At 39.2% G+C, this 20,176-nt stretch overlaps 1 protein-coding gene and 1 long non-coding RNA gene across 11 annotated transcripts in view; one reads left to right on the top strand and one right to left on the bottom strand.

Annotated features, from left to right (window-relative positions):
- RBFOX1 (RNA binding fox-1 homolog 1) overlaps positions 1-20,176 on the bottom strand; it is a 1,162,152-nt gene that overhangs the window by 344,511 nt on the left and 797,465 nt on the right. Inside the window, exon 1 of one of the 10 annotated variants that reach the window (XM_058816201.1) lies at positions 3,872-4,044. The exons of 8 other annotated variants lie outside the window; for them this stretch is intronic. In XM_058816201.1, the coding sequence (XP_058672184.1) occupies positions 3,872-3,889 (18 nt within the window). In that variant the 5' untranslated portion in view covers positions 3,890-4,044. Of the gene's footprint in view, positions 1-3,867; positions 4,045-20,176 lie in introns of those variants that run through there. One more of the 10 variants, XM_058816197.1, reaches the window with a different exon arrangement.
- LOC131565354 (uncharacterized) lies at positions 13,352-19,368 on the top strand. Its single transcript, XR_009275443.1, has 3 exons — positions 13,352-13,379; positions 13,943-14,072; positions 19,178-19,368. It is a non-coding gene; the product is annotated as an uncharacterized LOC131565354 (long non-coding RNA).

Genomic DNA, 20,176 nt, shown 5'->3' with positions numbered 1-20,176 from the left:
AGTGTCCTATTGCCAGAAGAAATTATCTTGCTGCTATTGCATACACAGTTTTTTTTCAATCTGTTTCTCTGTATCTGCCTACTCTAGTTTTGGGAAAAATACCAAATTTCATTTGCTGACATGCTTTCTGCCTTGTTTGATCAAGTATCATTCTGAAGCTGCTAGTGAAAAAAAATCTCTGCTAAATATACACAAAATTTCTGACAACTCATTCCCTATTATTAAAAAGAACAGCAGACTGACAGGAATGAAGCACTACTCTGACTAAGCAGACATTAATTAGATGTTTATAAAATTTCTCAAACTCTATTATGGTACATTAAGGTAATTTTAGTCTGGCATTGTAGCATACAAGAAAATGTGGAAAGCTAACAAATTTTCTTTTAAAAGTATATTTACCAATGATTTTGTTCCAGTTTTTCCTATGACATGTAATAACTTTAAATGCTCGACTCCTAACTCAGAATATGAATATTGAACATGAGGCCGGTGGGAACTGAACAACCAGATGGAAAACAGCCAACCATGGAACTGTTTGCTGGGGAATCAAGCAGCTGCCTGTGCTGTCATGTGGACAAACTGGGTTTATTTTTCAAAGTATGAAAAATAGGAGGAGGAACAATGTACAGAAAGAGGGGGCTCTGAAAGATTGGGAGCGGGCTCAGCTTTCAGCCGCCAAAAGTTCCACACTAAGCACGAGTCAGCAGCTTCAGAACCCTCTAACTGGAAAAACCCCAACACCAATATTTGCTCCACTCTGAGCAAAGCCCATCAGCTCTGGGGAGGTGAGTTACACAGGAAATGGGAATCATCACCTGCAGTGATCCAGAGAACCCTGAGTCGCTGCAACCATCTCATTTTGGGGAGAAAGGGGTAACAAAGTGCAGCAGGAGCAGATGTAAAAGGGTCTGTGCCCCTCTGAGAGAATATATTCCCTTTTGGTTTCACTAGTTCCTAAATCAGAAATGCCTGGAAGCCTTCAAAGTCTCTTGGTCAGGGTGAACTCTGACATTGCTGAACTCTGATTCCTACAGCACACTCTGATTCCTATGCATAAAGTACCAGAGCAAAAAAAGATCTCCTTTGTCCAGGGAAGAAAGAAAATATAAATACAAACATCATTTAATTGCTTAGGATGACAGCAAATACAGATTTCCTTTGACAGGGTTAACAATACTAAAATCTTTCTCTACTTTTTAAAATATTGAAAAAAGTATTTAAAAAACAGCACTTAATCAAGACTGTTCCATTCAACAGAGTGAATTAGTGCCTGTGCCCTGCACTCCTGCACAATATTTTAAGTTCGCTAAACATGTTCAGCTTGCAATAAAAGGAAATTGAAACCACTGTCATCAGTAGAATTTAAAAAAAAAAGATATCAAACTGTTCCAGGATAATGTCTAAGTAAGACAGTAGAGAATGGGAAGAAATCAAAATTTTCTTTTACTTTGTAAATATCCAAAATGTTTCTGTGTTACACACGAAATGAAACAACAGGTAAGCACTGCAACGTAAACGAGGGAATAGTCTGAAAAAATCTCAAAGTAATAAGTTAATTTTAAGCCCTTTAAAAAAGGAAGATTACATTTTCACACAAGTTGGCTACTTTAAATTTTAATAATATTGCTGAGAAGCTTTTTATAATTACATAAAAAATTGATGTGATGTCAGGAGAAAGCATTTCAAGGGCTGCTGTGAGTGTATACCTTGCACCTACATCTACTGAAAGTCTCTTGTTTACCTACTGCATCTTTTACTGCATCTTTTCCATATGCTGCATCTTAGGTATCTAGACATGGCCACAATGTATAGGGTTTTAAAAAAAAAAATCAACATTTCAGAAAAAAAAAATCTATGAATACAAACCCTTTATTTCCATAAAACCCCGCAAAGTAATAATGTTCTGCTACAATTAAAAAAATGTTTATTCTCTGCTTATTCCTACTAATCTTGAGATTTTATACAAATAATTTACATTAGAAAAGTTCAGTTGCAAATGGGAAGAATACTCAATACCCAGGGGTAGGTAGCAGTGCCAAAAGTGAGAGTGACTGTTTAAAGAATTCTGCAAATCAGAAAACCAGAACAAAACAGACATCATATAATGTAAGTAGAAAGAACTAAATAAAAATGGAATGAACACTTTTAAATGTGAAATATTAATTACTGAAACCTTTATATGAATTACTAGGAGCTTTGAAAACCAGGAATTGGTACCATCAGAAACTGCTTGTTACTATGGCTGTTCTGCTTAAAGTATTTATATACATCTCTAAAAAGAATAACTAAAAAAGTTCATAAAAAATAAAAAATACAGTACACTAAAAGGGATAGAAATCTTCATGGCTACCTGCAAGAAAATGTATTACACTGAATATCAATTTAACAATGATTCCTGGGCTTGGGGAGGGAGAAGATCACTGGGTTTCAAACCTTTTGAGCCTGTGCCACACAGAAACAGAATAATACACAATAATGCACATCCTTTCACCTCAGTGTGCATATTAGAAATACGGGCTTTTCCTCACATATTTACTGTGCCTTTCCTTAGGATGATGGCAGCTCTAACAGCACAGCACAAAGTGAATGAAAGACACACTGCTGCAACTGAGGGATCTGATTTATAGATCTAAAAGGAGAATGGAATTAATCCTTGCACCAGCAGGTTCAACACAGGATGGTGGTAAGGGTTAAAAACCAGCAGCAGTCAGGCACAGACACACTGGTGAAAATTCAAGGGACTTGTACTACAGAACCCAGAAAAAAAGAAAAAGACAAAATCATAAGGCTCGGTGATTGGTGAGCTCCCGAAACGATAGCACAGGTCAAAGCACTGAAAAAACAAACTTTAAAGTCTGCATGCAGTGCCTTTTGCAAAAGTTACCAAGATACAGTGGAGGGTCAAGAGAAATGAGAAGAAAGCATAAAGGCAGATTTCCAGCATGAACCACAAGTGATTTATAAGGAGAAGGAGTGATTTCTGATAATATCTCTGAGAATTCAGTGCTGCTCCTCTGCAGCCTGTTTTGCAGAGGTGGCCCAGATTAGCTGCACACTTGTCTATTTTTACATACATTTAAATTAAATAAATAAATAGATTGTCAAATGAGATTAGTTTAAAATATTTTCCCAGAAGATGTACAGGCTTTGAAGGGGAACACAGAAAAGCTTTTAAGTATGCAGATTTGTTCAGTGATTTCTTTGTGGGTTTGTTTTGCTAAGAAATAAAACATTCTGTATCAAAACTTGGATGGATACACAGGTTAATAGCTTTACTAATTCAATACATGTATGTCACAACACAACGTTATTTTCAAGGTGAGCAGGTTTTGCTGCAAAGAATCAGAACAACGCTGAATATAAAATCACAGAAATACGAACAAAATATCTATTTCTTTATCTGCAGTTGTCAATTGCCAGAAACTTGAAAAGCCAAGACAGACTGTGACAATTAGTATAAAAGCAACTGGGTTAAGTAACACACATTAGAAGTTTTAATCACATTAAGATTGTTTCATTTCTTACAAAGAAAGCAAATTCTGAGCAGCCACAAGTGATGCAGCATCCGCTTTGTAACTGAGCCCCACAGTGAATCTCACACGATTGCAGTACGTTCTAAGGCACTGAAAAGAAAAGCAGTGCACCCTGCCACATCCTGCAAACCATGAAAATAAATCCCAGCTTCAGTAAATGACCCGGTTTGTTTAAACTCTGCCTGGAAATGCAAGCACAGGTACTGCACCCCAGCCACGCTCCCCTGCAGCACACACACCTCCCGGAGCACACAGCACGCTGCAACTACAGGCTAAAATCCACGCTCCCAAAGTCCATCTATTAACAAAAGATTGACACGGAGAGAGACACTACCTACCCACAAATACATCATCATCTTGAAAGAAATCAAGGGCTCTGTCAGCAAACAGAAGTCTCCTTACTTCACCAAGTATGTCTGGAAGGAAAACTGAAAACAGTGGGTAGAAAATCTTGCCTTTTTTCTGTCAAGTCCTCACAGTTCTCTTCTTATACAAGGTATTTTTTTTAGTTTGTTTATGAGAACAGCATTCGTTCAGTGGCTCTTTCTGCGTGTGAAGTGACTTGCTTCAGGCTGTCTTTTTTCTTCCCTTTTTCTCCCTAACTCAGTCTGTCCTTTCTTTACTGTCAAGCTTGCTTAGGTAACAGTTCTTGGTGTATCTATTTAATGAGCAGGTCCGTGCACTAAAGGCAGCCAACTACACTGGAGAGAAGGGGGGGGAGAGAGAAAGAAAAAAAAAAGTAATAATAAATAAATAAATGGGAATCTACCACTTCCTGATTATTATTATGGGATCTACAGACGCCCCCTCTGTAGGAATTTTACAGGAGGATTTCTAAGACGCCTTGAGGGAGGGGGAAATCCTCAGAGTGACTCTGGTGGCTCTGGAGCCATTACCTCTCCCTGCTGAAGGACCCAGCTCACAAATCCCGCATTTGAGAAATTTTTAAACTCAAAGCAAAGCTCCTACAGGAAAGAAAGGAACATGTGCTGCACCCTGCTTCTCCTTTATCTCTTTAAATGCACTTCAGATAAAAGCTGCATCCAGTCAGGTCAAGGCCTTTCCCAATCTTATTACGCTCGCACAGGAGTGCTCAGCACACTTTTCTACAGCCATCTACTGTCTCCACTGTGTTATTGCTGCTCTTGCTGCTGCCAGCACCACAAACAGGCAGTGCAAACAGTAAATCAGACCACAGCAGAAGTGCTCGGGGTGATTTGATTTATTTTCGGTAGGATTTTTATTTTTTTCTTACTGTAATAGATACTTAAAAATCAAAGTTGTGATTGTGATTTGCATATTTAATAAAGGTTAATAGAGAGAACTGCATCTTTGGCTCTTTTTTAAAGTTAAATATATATTATGTAAATGAGTGAGCATGCATGGGACTCGAGTTTTTTTTTTTGATTGACACTTGGACTTTTATCCTTTGCTACAAGAAAATACTTAACTCATTTAACCCCTCTCATTGAAACACACAATATAATTAGTAAATTAATTAGCATCATCCTCAGCTGAGAAATAATTTTAAAATGTAAAGGAGAAAAATCTTATTTACTTTTAAGGCTGCATGATTGGGTTTGAGAATCATGCCTGGCCTTGTGAACTGGTGCATGCCACACCCTGAGCATGGCACATTTTGGGTACTGATGTGGAGAGCTGTTCACACAGTCTCTCTACCAAGTGCATCAACTCTATATTATAAATCAATAATTACTAAAGAGATGAGATATAAAAATGATCATGGGAATGTGATAAAACAGAAATTTTGCCTTATTTTTATGTTTGATTATTTATTTCTTATCTTTGAACACAAACCTCTCACTTCTTAAAAAAAAAAAAAAAATTATCCCATTCTTTTTACCAAAAGACTCCAATCCATTTACATATTCAGCCTGACCATACAAGGTAAAATGTCACCTAAATAATTAAAATGCTTTAACTAAATTGCACCAGGGCAGGGGGCAAATGGAGAGGCACCTGCTGAAAGAGCCCATAAAGAGGAGATTCAACAGCAAAGCAAGACTGGGGGGAGCAGACTGAAATCCATAGCACAAAACCAACTGGAATCTGCCACCAGGGTGAAGTCCAAGTACAAATAACTGCTGTGGCACTGACAGTTCAGAGCTGATTAAACAGCAAAATGAAACAATCAATTCATGTGGCACCTCACGCTAAGATTTCAGCAGAGAAGTTTATACAGATAAACAGATACACACACACACAGAGGTATTTATGCTTCATCTGTAGAATACTACAGCCAGCCAAAATGTTGTTGCCTCTTTCAGTGGAGGCAAAAGGCAAAGATTTAACACGGCAGTTCCTAATGTGATAATTTTTAATGTAATGTGCAACGACAATAACATTTATATAAGTTTAGTGCAGTCTCATGAAACAAAGCCACTTCCTTCACCTGGGCAGAACACAAGAGGAAAAGAAAACCCTTTTGTTTCCACTTTTGAGTTGTTTAAATGACCTGTCAGTTCGCCACCAATACTCAGCTCTGTACCAGGCCTAACCCAGTCACCTCCTTTAGTCTCCTGAATAGAGCACTGTGTTCTGTAGTCAGTTACACTGAAATAAACCTGAAATATCATGTTAGAATGAATTACATTATACTGGTTAGGCTGGAAATACATTTTCTGATAAGGTATCTGAACATCTGCCAGCCAGCAGTTCTTTCTATCTGTGCACCTCAACTGAACACAGGAGTTTCAGAATTTTCAAAGGCTAGTTAAAGATTTTATTAATGTGATAAAAGACTGTGCACAGGTATTGCCTATAAATCACTTCTGTATCAAAATTTCCCTGTTTTGGAGCATAGCACAGGCAGCATATGAAACTTCAGGGAATGATGTCCCAAGGCTTTCAACTCCTCTCTCTGTATTCTAAATCCTCTTCATTATTAAATTGGTTACTCAGCCAATTCTTCGCATCTTATTCCTCCAAACAAGAGGAACAAATTGTAATGCTGCTGTACAATACCATTGATTTGAAGTGTTTTATTTTTCACACATATATTATTCAATACTTTGTTAGATCTGCTGTAGTTCCTGTGCAGGTAGAAAAAGGTGGATAAAATAAGACTAAAAACAGGTGTATTACTCTGGTTTTTGCACCTATGGCTGAAGTTTAAACCGAACCCTCTTTGCTAAGGTCACTTCTTACATGTTCTGGATTTGCAAACAATGTGAAAAAAGTAAACTGAAGGTACTGACCACAATCATTTTAACAAAGGCTGGTCCAGGAGAGCTGACATCGAGTTCAGGTCAAAGGCTGCTGAAATCAATGAGAACCTTGGTGTTCTTTTAAAAAACAGCAGTCAGAAACTCTGATACCAATCTGGGTGTTTGCTGTTTGCTGCTGTGATGGCCCAGCTGCTCTGATGCTCCCCAAGATGTTCACATGGGGCTCCCAGGTATTGTCACAGCTTCAGCACCAGCATTGCTGTGTGAGCCTCAACTTCTATACTCAATCAGAATATAATTTATTTTCCCTACAGAATCACAAGGGACTGCTGAGATATTAAGGGTAGATAAAAATACTTGGTAATAGTAACAAGGAAACAATAAAATTTGTACTCATAATTAATCAAGATTAGTTATATATGTGATCAGCACATTCTTATTGGCACCCAAACAGTTCCCATTTCTAAAAAATCAAGCTCTAGATTCTAGGAGCTCCATTACCTTATTAAAGGGCCATAATTCACAGGCATATCTTGGCATATTTATTAATGACACAGAAGATTGGAAATAGCACTGATATTGCTGCTTACTGCATTGGAAGATAAGAAAATGCAGACTAAGTTCCTCCTTCTGCAAGGGATATAAGACTCCTAGGAACTGCAGGAATATTAAAACAAGCTCAGTGCTAGATGGTATAATCTGTTTTTCTAGGTGCTATATGACCATATAGAAGGGTATCAAAATCATAGATTTGACTAATGGACTGCAAAGACAAAACTCACTCACTTTAATGAGTTTCTTTTCAGCTAACATCTCTGTTCTTCCAAATTTAAACCAGAGGGATTTAATAATTTTTAAAAACCAAAAAGCCTGATAAAGGAGGGAGGGAATACGATGGTAATTATTACACTGCCATTACTGGTAATAAAATGGTTTCTTTTACTTCAGCTTCCCCAAGAAAGATACAAATGATGCACATGATACATGAGCTGCAACAACGCTAAAATCTCACATAATTTACACAGAATACAAAAAAATAATTTGAAGCATTTAGAAGGCTAGAAATATTTGTGTTTGTGCTTAATTTCCACACCTTAACAGCCTCATCTCTTATGGCTGTATATGAAATGAAAAACTGCAAATTGTTAGGAGGTATGGAAACAAAACAAGTCCTTAATCTGTTCTTGTGTCACTGCAGGTTTAAGGGGGTGGGTTTTGCTGTATTTTTTCTGGCTTTTGTTTTTTTTGGATTTCAGCATAAATGCACAAGAGCAACTGAAGCACAACTTTATGTTGGTTTATAAACTCTGTGCTAATAAAAACAGCTCTGTTAATTTATAAACTCTGTTTTCACCACACAGGTTTTGGTTTTGTGGGTATTTCGGTTTTTCTGGGGGGGCTTTTGGTTTTTTTTTTGGTTGGGTTATTGTTTTGTTTTAGTTTGGGTTTTTTTTTTGTTTTGTTTTTTTGGGGTTTTTTTTCCATTTTCAATTAATTTCTATTGCTTTAGCCCTTCTGTCACTTTTGATGCAAGAAATTGGTTTCTGTGCTCGTGTGCTCTGCAGCAAGGTCAGAATATTGTCCCAGGAAAGCCTGAGGAGCAAGCAGCCAACAACCTGGTCATTAAAACTCAGCACAATTTAAACTCCTGGTCATCAAAACTCAGCACAATTTAAACTCCTGGTCATTAAAGCTCAGCACAATTCCAAAGCCCCAGTCAGGATTGGTGGCTGTGATCAATTCTGCTCAGTGCAAGGGGGACAAGCAGGATGGGGGCTCATGGGAGTTTCCTCAATCCCACATCCCATGGCACATGTGTGGGATGCACACAGCTGATCATTGCCCACAGAACCAGCAACATAAAACTTTTCTTATTTCCCTCTTCTTGTGAGAGGAATGGTGGATTTGTCTTTCCGAACAAGCTGTGGGTCTGCTGGTAGATAAAACCAGCACTGGGAGATAAAAGAAATAACGAGAAGGATTCCACTGATAGAGGAAAAAATATATTGAAAAATATATTTGTTGCAGACATTTCTCCACAGAAATCCTTTCTTTCGGATTTCTGTGTCTTCGGGAGGCCAGAGGCCTCTGAAGACAAGGTAAACAATTATTATCAGCTGCTGGGGAATGCAACAGGGGCACCTATTTTGATTGGTGATTGGTTCATGTTTTATGTTTATAATTAAGGGCCAATCACCAGTGCAAGCCAGGGGACTGAGTCCTTGGCCACAGCTTTGTTGTGGATTCTTTTTCTATCTCTTCCTAGCTAGCCTAGCTGCTCTGCAAAACCTCTCTCCTTATTCTTTCTAGCATAACTATAATGTATTATATCTTATATTAATAAATTCAGCCTTCTGATTCAAGAAACAAGATTCACCGTCTCTCTCACCAGCCAGCGCCCACTCAGGCACGGTAATATATATTTACTTTTACAAATAAACTTTAGGTTTGCTGATAAATGAAATTAGACATTGAAAGATGAAAGAAACTATGGAGAAGAAAAACCCCTAAATTCCATAAGAATTAAAATTAAAAGGGAGGGTTGTACATTAGAGGGAAATCTCTGGTATCAGGTGTTCTGGGAAGTCTGAACCTCTCAAGTACCTCAGCCAATGGGGAAAGAGAGAAGGGAAATGGGAAATTGGGATAAAAAGGAGGCTGCATGTTCCAAAAATCTGAGAGACCCCAGGGGAATGGCCCATGGCCTCTCCTTTATTAGAATAAAGCCAGAAAGGACTCCTCTGTCTCCTTTTTAGACATAAACTCTGGTGTCGGTGGATTCATTTTCCTAACACTTAGCACAGCAAAGTGATGGGAAGAAAACCCTTTATCTGCCCCTTTGTCTGGTACAAACACTTCATTTGTGATGTGTTTGGAACAAAGTCTGGCTTGTTTCTCCCAGCACTCAAACATCCCATCCTGACAAAACTCAGGGTAACTAGGTAATTATAATTAACCCAAATTATTAGTGATCATAGTTTAGTTGGTAGCAGCTCAGTCAATCCATAATTTTAATGGCAGGTGCTGCTTCTTCACTCTCTTTGGTGAGAGCTGCCAAAGAGAGCCCTGGCAGCCACAGGAAAACCTCACAAAATCCCTCCTGGATTTAGGATCTCAGTTGGACTCCAGCTTCATTCTGATCACTGTTACTGTGGGCTGATGATGCATTTGAATTTACTTAAACAAGGTCTGTGAAAGAAAAGTTTAACACAAGGGCAGTGGGATCAGAATTTACCCTCTGCAAGAAAAGAGTTTTAACTAAATTCCCTGAAATGTTAGTATGACTCTCCAAATTTCTTCTGTACAACACCCAGGTGTGTGTGTAAATCTTGATTTTAGATACTCTGCTTATATAGCTCACAAAAAGAAACAAATCTGTTTCAGCATGTAATCATTCACACTTAAACAAAGCAAGCTGGATATCAAATATTGAGTTCTGGTAACAAGTGGCTCTCAATTCATCTGTTCCTTGAGAACTTAGATTGGTTGAATGAAATTGAATGAATTAAGTATCTCAGGACACTCTGGAGCAGACAAAAGAAACTCATGTCATCAGTAAAATTACCTCCAGGCAAATGTTTGCTTATCTTTAGTCAACATCTCCTTTCCAGTGCCCATAAAATCTTTGCTTCAAGAGAACAAAGACAACTCACAATCTTATAATGCATTTCTAAAACCTGGCCGAGGGTATTTCCATCTTCACAGTAGGACACATAATTATATTCTCCTTAGAACAGACTAATCTGAAACCAACTATTGCTAACTATTATCTGGTTATTGAAGCACAGAAAAAAAAAATCTCTTTTGAAGATATTACACTCAAATTTGCTTTGGGTAAAGATGTGCTCCCCAGCAGTGGAGGCAGCTCATCCCATTGCTCAGGTGACATCAGCCCCATGCTGCTGCTGGCAGAACCATCAATCAGCTCACATCACCTGATGGGCTGGGAGAGGGATGGCACTCAGAGAAATAAATAAAACTTGCCACACTTGCATAATAAATCAATACAAAGTTGTCTCCAGGAGTTCTTTAAGTAATTGCAACTACTCTAAGGTAAGATTTGGTTTTAAAAACGGGAGTAGGGGTTAACATTTAGTAATCATCACTAATATGATAAAAGGCTCCTATTACCAATGACTTAAGGACTTCTTCCCTGTAATTTTCAGTTTATGAGTATATAAATTGCTTTGTTATTTAGTGCAGGCTCCTTAAATCCTGAAGTCTTTATGCACTGGATGATAACAAATGGATCAGTTTTACCACTTCTAATAGTTCAGTAAATCATGGAGCAGCCTACCTTTCAGCAGAGCCATCACACAGGGCTTATCACAGCAAACCTATCAGCTGCTATTTCTGACTATAGATCTGACAAAACTAATTCATGCTCTGTCTTCTCCTCTCACTTGTTTTCTAACAAGGTGAGAACAGTTATAAGGTTCTATCAGTGTTTTGATTTGGTGAGGGACAGGCACATCCACAGTGTGTGCTGAGCACACTTCTCCTATTCTCAGAGCTGATGGCAGCCCCACTGTACAGCAGCCCTGCCTTGAAATAAGGTGGAAAATCTCCTCCTGTGCCACCTGAGCTCCTGGGAACAGCAGCAGAACCTATGAGGCTGGGCAGAGGCTTTTCTGATAGTGGGCAGCACCTCCAGATTTGCTCATAGTATCAGAGAAGGCTCTGCAGCCTGGTGGAGGTATTGCCCATGGACAAGTGACAGGCAGGACAAGTGACAAAGGAGGAGACACAGGGACAGGGTTTTAGGGAGGCACTGCAGGGGCAAGGAATGGAAAACTACAAAATTAATCCCGGCTATTCAGAGAGAAAAGGAGTTACATAAGAGGATTGAGATATCTACAAAAGCAGACAAAAAGCTGATGCTACAGGTGCTAATTACTGCCAGGGTGTGAGCAGTGCACAAGGACAGCCCTGAGTTAACTCCATTAACAAAACAGCTGAGTTGGGCATTTCTGAGACAATTGGTGGCTCGCTATTGCTGTCTCATTAAAGTTTTCTTTTTATACCACATCACAACTGCAGAGTGTACAACCCACACAGCTGCTGGGGTACTTCTTGCACAAGCAGTGGCTGTGTTTAACAATCAGGAACTCACACTTGACACACTGAATTCCCCAGCCAGGTACACGAAGTGATGGTCTGGCAGTGGCATCAGCCTGGAAACAACAACTGTCTTCAGCATCTTCATTCTCAAGGAAATCAGAGCCTGCTTGAGGAGCTCTAATGGCACCATCACATAGAGAAAAGGAAGCCGGGAGGCTGCTCTTTAATAAATCAATGCCTCTTTGGCTGCCTTCCAGACCACAAAAACACTTTGGGCATCTATGCCTGCCTTTCATTTTGTGACTTGTAGGACCCTCTCCATCATCTTGATGTCTGCAGATTTTCTCCATTACCTTTTTTTCTTTTTTTTGGCTCCTACCATGAGATTCGCAGAACACATGCCTTTAATAGGTCTCAGACTATGTTTTTCCAGAAACACTTGACATTTTCTGAAATCTGATATTTGTGTATTAAAGACAAATAAGTAGTGAGACAATAATTAAGGCTGCATCAGTGCTTTCCTTAAAAATGCAGCACGCTGTATGCACATGCATGGCCAAATGGTTCTGATTTTCAGAAGTGACCTCAAGTTATTTTGACATCACTTCAAAAATACTGGGAAATTTCTTTCCATCAGTCCAAACCCTGAGAGGCAACCAGGGCATGCCAAAAGACAAAATGAGATGAGGAGATGAGGAGTGCTTCCTGGCAGTCTGGCAGAGGGAATGTTGTCCTGGCATCTTGGAGCATCTGAGAATGGCTGTGAATGCAGCTGTCCCATGGTCTGTTCTTGTTCACTCTGGAAGCTTCAGAGCACCAAGACTCCTTTCTAGGATTTCTTAAACAGGACATGGCTGGCTTTGAAGAACAGGTGTTTCTAGAAGAAAGCTAAATGCAGCTCAACTCCAAAGGAGTTCTTGTAGTTGAGCAGCTGGTAAATGCACACAGCACTGCTCCAAGGAACGCCCTGGGACAGAAGATTGTGACAGCACCTGATAACCAGGTCACTGTACCACTTCTAATGTCCCTACATTGTAGGAATATTTTTTCCTGGTCTTAAAAAAAAATTTGGGTGCATCCAGCTTCTTGCAAAAGGTCAGATTCAGAATAATTTTCCCTTCATATTTCAAGCAGTACAAATCACGTCAGTGTTCTGCTTCTAGACCCACTTGCACAGCCACCACCAGGCAATCATCAAACCTGTGAGTACTTCCCATTCCCCCACTGCCCTCCAGTTCTATCAGAAATTCCTTCAGCAAACCAAAGCTGGATTGCCTGAATATTCATTCTCACAATTAAAAAGTTCACTTCTCACACAGTTCTTCTGCCTGAAATCAAAATACATCCCCTCCCCTTCCATGAGCTGCCAGTCCTTTCTGTTATTAAATTGATTGTACATTAGAGATGCTGTGTTTACCTCAGACACTCTCCATTAGGAGGGATCCAGCCTGTACACTAAATATTTAATTGATGTTCTGAGATGCTCTGAATCTATGTATTTTCTGTTTTCCTAGGGGGTTCATGGTTCACATCAGTTGGATACTCCTTTCCCAGCAACAAAATGCAAAGTTAACTATTTCCAACAGCAAATGCACAGGTACTGACACTGAGAAAAACAAAAAAAATTACACCCTGGTCTGAAAAGAGTGACATTCTGGAAATATAACCTCTGTCTCAAACCAAAATGTAGATTCCTCTGCTAGTACAGGCTGATAAGACTCTGTGCATGTGTGATGTCACAGACATCTTTTCATGAAAATCCTTTCTTTAGGATTTTTCCTCCTGAGAAGCTGAGAGTCCTCAGGAACAAAATGTAAACAATGATTATCTGCTGCTGTGGAATGCAACAGGTGGATTTTTGATTGGCCCATCTTGGATGTTTGTAATTAATGGCCAATCAAAGACCAGCTGGCTCGGACAGAGTCCAAGAAAGCTGCCTTTTGTTATCATTCTTTCTTTTCTATTCTATTCTTAGCTAGCCTTCTGAGGAGAACATTTTCTTCTATGCTTTTAGTATAGTTTTAATGTAATATATATCGTAAAATAATAAATCAATCCTTCTGTAACATGGAGTCAGATCCTCATCTCTTCCCTCATCCAGAGACCCCCGTGAACACGGTCACATGTGAAAGCTGAGATTTTTTTCTTTTCCCATCTCAGGAGGGAAATTCTCCAGCAGCATCCCAAGGAGTGGATGTTCCTCCCTTGCATCAGAGACAAATCCCCAGCACACCATCCTGCTGCAGCCCAGGGTCAGCGCTCGGCTCTGAAGCACCTCCCATGACAGAAGGTTGGTGGCACTTGGACTGAGCCTAAAAGAGCAGCAGCAAGGGGCAGAGCAAACCCTGCTGCTCTTGCTCTCAGGAAAGCACACCCCTGAGGAGCAGGGGCAGCCCCCTGGGCACAGAGATGTGACAGCCTGGACATCCCTTCCCTCTGGGACTGCATCAGGCTCAGCTGGGCTCCCCCCCAGAGGAAACTGCAAAATGCTGATCAAAGGCATCACAGCACTTACTGCTTTTCACTGAGTGAGACCTTGCTAAACCACAGCACCTTGGCAAACTGAGCCTTGCCAGTAAACAATATTGAAGCATTTCAAAAGATACTTTGATTTTTTTTTTTCTTTTCTTTTTAACATGAAATGTCACGTGCCAATATGACAAATCCCATTCAGAATGGGGTACCCTGCTCCCATTTAGTTGCTGTCTCCTAAGGACACCTTACACTCAGAGCACAGGGCTAACAAGCAGGGCTTGTTTTCCATCCTGACCTGCACTTCAAAGGAGGGAATTCTCCATGAGCGCGGCTTGTTAATGCAGTCCTTTACAGGCAGGGAGCTCTGGGCTGCAGGATCGGGTTGCACAAAGCCCATCTGGCCTCTCACAGGGGACATTTGGTGTTCTCCCCTGAGCCCTGAAGGAGGATGCTCTGTTCTGAGTGAGTCTCCACCTTCACTCACTGAATTAAAACTGAATTAAACCCTTCTGTGGAAATGCAAACACTGAGGTCAGGGAGCACCAGAACCTAATTAAACATACACTAAAGTTCTCTTTGCCTGATACACACCTGTTAAGACTATTTCTATGCTCCAAATTCCAACCCAGTTCCAAGAATTTTACATTCTTTCCTCCACCTGGCCAAGGGAAGGCACTCCCAGCAGGAACCTAAGCAGGTAAGAGCCTGAGTACCCACATAATGCATTTCAAGTGCATCAATACCATGCCTTAGTGCCAGCAGCACAGCAAAATAAACAGTGCAAGCAGTAGGGTGGGGTTTAGTTCAGAAAAACACACAGGAACATCAACCTGCTTTTGTTATTAACTGGAATAACATCAAAAATCTTTGTTTCAACTGAGTTTCCTCTAGCTTAGATTGCCACACTGATTGTAGTATGATTACAGATGCACGCTCACTGACCTTTTTTGTCTTTTTAATAACTTCAGTGTTTGCCAGCACTTTCAAAATAAAGCTTGGATGATTCTGAGTAAGACATGGAAATATATTTTCATTAATCAATTTGAAAAATGATTTTTTCTTCTCCTTTCAATTGTTTTTAAATAAAAACCAATGTTATTCACATCATTATATATTTGGTATCATATAAGCCACACAGTTCTCTAAAAATTGTAAAAGCCTGAGATGTAAATGCAAACCTAATACCATTATGCATTATTTTGGAGTCTCTAATACATTTTCAAAGAAATTATTGAAAAAAAAACCTCTTTAAAATTTTTGGCTCAGAATTATAATTTTAACATACTGAATAGAATATGGGAGACTAATATTTTTCAGTCATTAGATCTGGTTTTCAAACCAGAAGGAACTGCATGGCCATGCTATCACACCATGATTGCTCTGTTCTGATGTCAACATGTGAAAAAAAACCCCAAAATTTGTATACAAACAAGTTGAGAAAAGTTTTTCTATATTTTTAGCACTGATAATTATTCAATTTTTTTTACTATCTCTCAGTGTAAAATAGATACTCTGGTTACAAGATCATCATAACTGAAAGAAACCCTCACAATCCCACACTGGATTCCACATTTTCAGCTGAACACCTCTGGAAAGGTGCCCAGCACCCAAGACCTGCACTTTTCAAGAGCTTAGGAAAAATTAGATTAGTAAGTGAATTTACAGGGTTTTTTTTCCCCCCTAGATTTACAGCTGCTTGTTTGGGTTTTTTTTTAAAAAAAATCTGTGTTTAAAGGCGAAAAAGAATAGTAAAAAAATTACAGTACCAGACCTTTAATGTATTTTAGACTAATATCATCCAGGTAAACTTAAAAAAAATATAAAATCCTAATTTCAAATTAAATGATAGCTACAATTAGATTTTAAGTATGTGTATTAGTGGAAGACAGAGTGTAAACGAGGTATGAGAAAACATCCTGGAGTCGGGAGTCTAATAATTGAGCCAAAACTCAAAAAAATAAACTGCCTTTTCCAAGATCATGCTGCCAGGTTTTTCCTTGGGCAATGAGGCAATATCACATGAAGATTCCTGGGAGATTTCATTCAAAAAAAAAAAATGGGAAATGCCAGTTAGAGTGTCAAGAAAAAAAGAACAAGGAGGGAGTTAAATTATCAAAAGGCTGGGTTTGTTTTTTCCAGTGCCTACAGGTTTTAGATGCAAACGCATGAGCACAAATGTATGTGCCTGGAATTCTCAGTGAGGAGAATGTTTACAATACCTTTATGGCAAGTAGCAAACTGATGATTGGTTATCTGCATCACAGAAAGGACCTCACCATCGTTTGATCATGAAAAATTGTGGGAATAAAACAGGAGATTAATGCAATCTACCTTAAAATTCCCACGCTGTGTGTTAAGTAAAATAAAAGGTACACCAGATATCAAAGATATATCTGAACCATAAAGTATTTGGGGCAAAGGCAGTATCTTACTCCTTGCTTGTAAAGTGCCTGTAATTTATAGTGCTATATAAATGATTTTTAACAATGATGAAAACAGTTGTAGAAAGCAGTAGTTCAGAGGAGGGAAAAAAAAAAAAAAAAGAAAAAAGGAGAAATGAGCTGGTAGCATATGAAGCAATCTCCAGCACGTAGGGAAAACCAACCACAAGGTAATAAAACTATTCATTATGTGCTCTTTGGAGGGCAGCTGCTCTCAAGTACCAAAGTGACCTTGAGATGAACACCACTTCTTGCACTTTCAGTGTGGTACTCAAAGAGATCTTAACAATCCAAAGGCAGGGATAACGACTGCGTGAAAGAGAAATGGAAATGGAGCAGGTGAGCTCTGAGTGCATCTGTATTTTTGCCCATTACCTATGAATAACAGCCTGTGTGGCATTTGATTGCATGCTTGGGATACATCTGTAGCCACTCCTTCCCAGGAAGGGCTCAAATTTCTGATATTAGTGGAGCATAGAAAATGCCTGTGATCTGATGCACTTTGGTTTTATATCTCCCTCTCCCTAAGCCACACTGTCTGTAAAGAAAACAGAGGTGATCAAAGCTTCAAAACACACAACAGCACACAGATGTGGAGGAAAAACATCCCTGAAACAAGGTCAGCTTCTCCCAGGGGTGAGAAACAACAAAGATGCTAAAAATCAGCAGAGCAGTTTTGCCTTTCTCGACTTCCTGGCTCATAAAAGGGATCCACCAGATACCATGGCACAAATATGAAAATACCAGCTTGGGATTTATGCCATTTCCCATCAGTTTGTCCCCCAGTAGCTGCTGATGTTGGTGATTGCCTCAGGCAAGGGGCAGGACCTTGAACCTGGCTCCACCTCTCCAGACCCACACAGGGAAAAATGTGAAAATCTGGAAATTACATTTTTTTTCCTAAACCATTTTTTGCTGCAAGGCTTTGTGAAAAGAATAAAAATTAGTTGACTAAAGTGCTTTTAGAATTCTGTACTTCACTTCTCTTCCAACACCAAGTATAGCTCCTTCTTGAGCCCAGAACTTCAAGATGGCACAAAACAATTGTCAGCTTGATAAAATGTATATTTTTTGAGTTTGTGTGTTTTTATTTCTCTATCCCACTTCCTGGGGACTACATGGAGTTTTGTTTTTGGGATTTTGTACCATGAAAACCATTCCTGTTGAACACAAAGACTTGGTTTTCAGGACAATGTGGGATTTTGCTGCAGAATAGAACAGAGCACACTTGCAGTTCACTTATTCTCTCTATTAAAAATGTCAAGACTAAGAACAAATACAGACTACTAAGAACAAATACAGACTTCTAAAATCCTGACCTGTTCAAAACCAAGATTTCACTCTTTATCCAACAGTGCATGTCAACCACAAGTCAGAAGGATTGGATCCTGAACTGTATTTATATATATGTATAATACAAATACATACTAGTATGTATAATTTGCATATTAATAGTGATTCATGTATTTCTGTTTTTTTTTAAGGTGAATTTATTTTTCCTTATAATTTTGGTGCTTTGAAAATAAATTGGGAGCTCCTTAGAAAAGCATAATGGAATGTTTTTGTAGAGTACTACACCTGACAAGTAAAGTTTAGAAAGATTTCACAGAACAGAAAAAGACCATAAACATCAAAACAAGGATATGATAGCCATATTAAAATCAATATTCCTTCATTTTCTCTACTTGAAAGAATACTGGTTCAAGAAGTCACTGTGGCTTAGTGAATATTTGAACCTGTAATACCACATTGTTTGGGTTGTTCATGTAATTTTTTGGGGTTTTTTTTTCAGTTCTTTCCATATTTTCAATGCCCTTCCTGTTCCCTTTAAAACTCTTGTTGCTCAATCTGTTCTTTTATAAATGAGTAAATGAGAATAGAAATCCACCATGCAAGAAAGACCAAAAAGGGTGTTAAAAATATAACCCAGCTACCTGCAGCTGGAAAACTTTTCTTGGGTTTTCACTCTTTTCACCTAAGTGCAAAAGAAAAGTAAATAGTTCAGGCCAACAGCACTACCCATGCAAATCCACAAAACTCTCACCCAAGCCAGAAAGGCCTCATGGAAACACCCAGGGGGAAAAAAAAAAACAATACCAACCCAAAACTTGCAAAATAACCAAATCAACCAAGGAAAAAAAAAAAAAAAAACAAACAAAGAAAAAACAAACCCCAAACAAAACCCCAAAAAAAGAGAAAAAACCAAACCTACAAACCCTCCAAACTGCACTGTGAACTAGATAGCATTTCCCGCTAGAATTAGGTGTGACACTAAAGGGACCATGATCTTTGCCAGTCAGATTGCCTCAGCAAGAGCAGAGGTTGAAATAATAAGTCAGGATAGTATAAACACTGTTAAAGCTGTACACTCAAAGGTCTGGTTTCCGGATGATCAAAGAGAAACTACAAAAGCTGTGTGAAAAAAGAGCTCCCTCTCAACAAACACAAACTAAGCAAGAAAACCTTTCTTCTTTTCTAGGCCAGCATCCCTGCTCACAGCGAGTGCTCTGCAGCAGGAGCTGAGTGTCGGCACTGTGTGCACAAAGGCCGAACCAAAAGTTGCTGTGCTGAGTGCAGGAGCTGATCCCAAATCCAGACTGGGTCCAGGACTGGACATTGCTCATGTTTGTGCAGCGGGAGGAAGAGAGCACTGGGATATTGAATTTATTTTGGGTACTGTGTTGTCGCAGATATCTTTTTATGAAAATCCTTTTCTTGAGATTGTTTCTTCCTGAGAAGCTGAGAGGCCTCAAGAAACGAAATGTAAACAATGGTTATCTGCTGCTGTGGGATGCAACAGGTGCATCTGTGATTAGTCACAACTGCTTGTTTGTAATTAATGGCCAATTACAGCAGAGCTAACTCAGACAGAGTCTCTGAGGCAGCTGCCTTCGTTATAATTATTTTCTATTCTATTCTTAGCTTAGCCAGCCTTCTGAGATGAAACTTTTCCTTCTATTCTTTTAGTAGAGTTTTAATGTAATATATATCACAACATAATAAATCAAGCCTTCTGAAACAGAGTCAGATCCTCATCTCTTCCCTCACCCAAAGACCCCTGTGAACACCATTACACAGTGACAGCAGCCCTTACACTGTCCAAATATATTGCCTTCTGTCCTTTCATAAATTTACCACTTCCTGAACCTTCATTACCCCTAGTGAACTATTCCCTGTCCCTGATTTCTGTGTACAGATATGAGTTTAAACACACACTGAGGAGCTGCTGAATTCCATACAAAGTCACCCAAATCAGACAGGTACTTAGTGCAAGCTTTGCTTCTGCCTCACCAAAAATTCCTGTAGTCCTTCAGTTCCAGCAATTATGAAGCACCACACAGAGAAAATCCTTGACTGGGCAAAAATCAAAGTTGAATTCAAAAGAAAGTGGTGCTTGAACAGCAGAAAAGCCTCTGCCTGCTGTTTTCAGAGAGAGTTGCCAAAACACAACCAGGACAGGAATGGAAAGTTTTCTGAA

Source organism: Ammospiza caudacuta, chromosome 17, assembly GCF_027887145.1.
Source record: "Ammospiza caudacuta isolate bAmmCau1 chromosome 17, bAmmCau1.pri, whole genome shotgun sequence".
Taxonomy (NCBI): Eukaryota; Metazoa; Chordata; class Aves; order Passeriformes; family Passerellidae; genus Ammospiza; species Ammospiza caudacuta.
The sequence above is the reverse complement of the archived record's forward strand: the minus strand, read 5'-3'. Positions and strand labels throughout refer to the sequence as shown.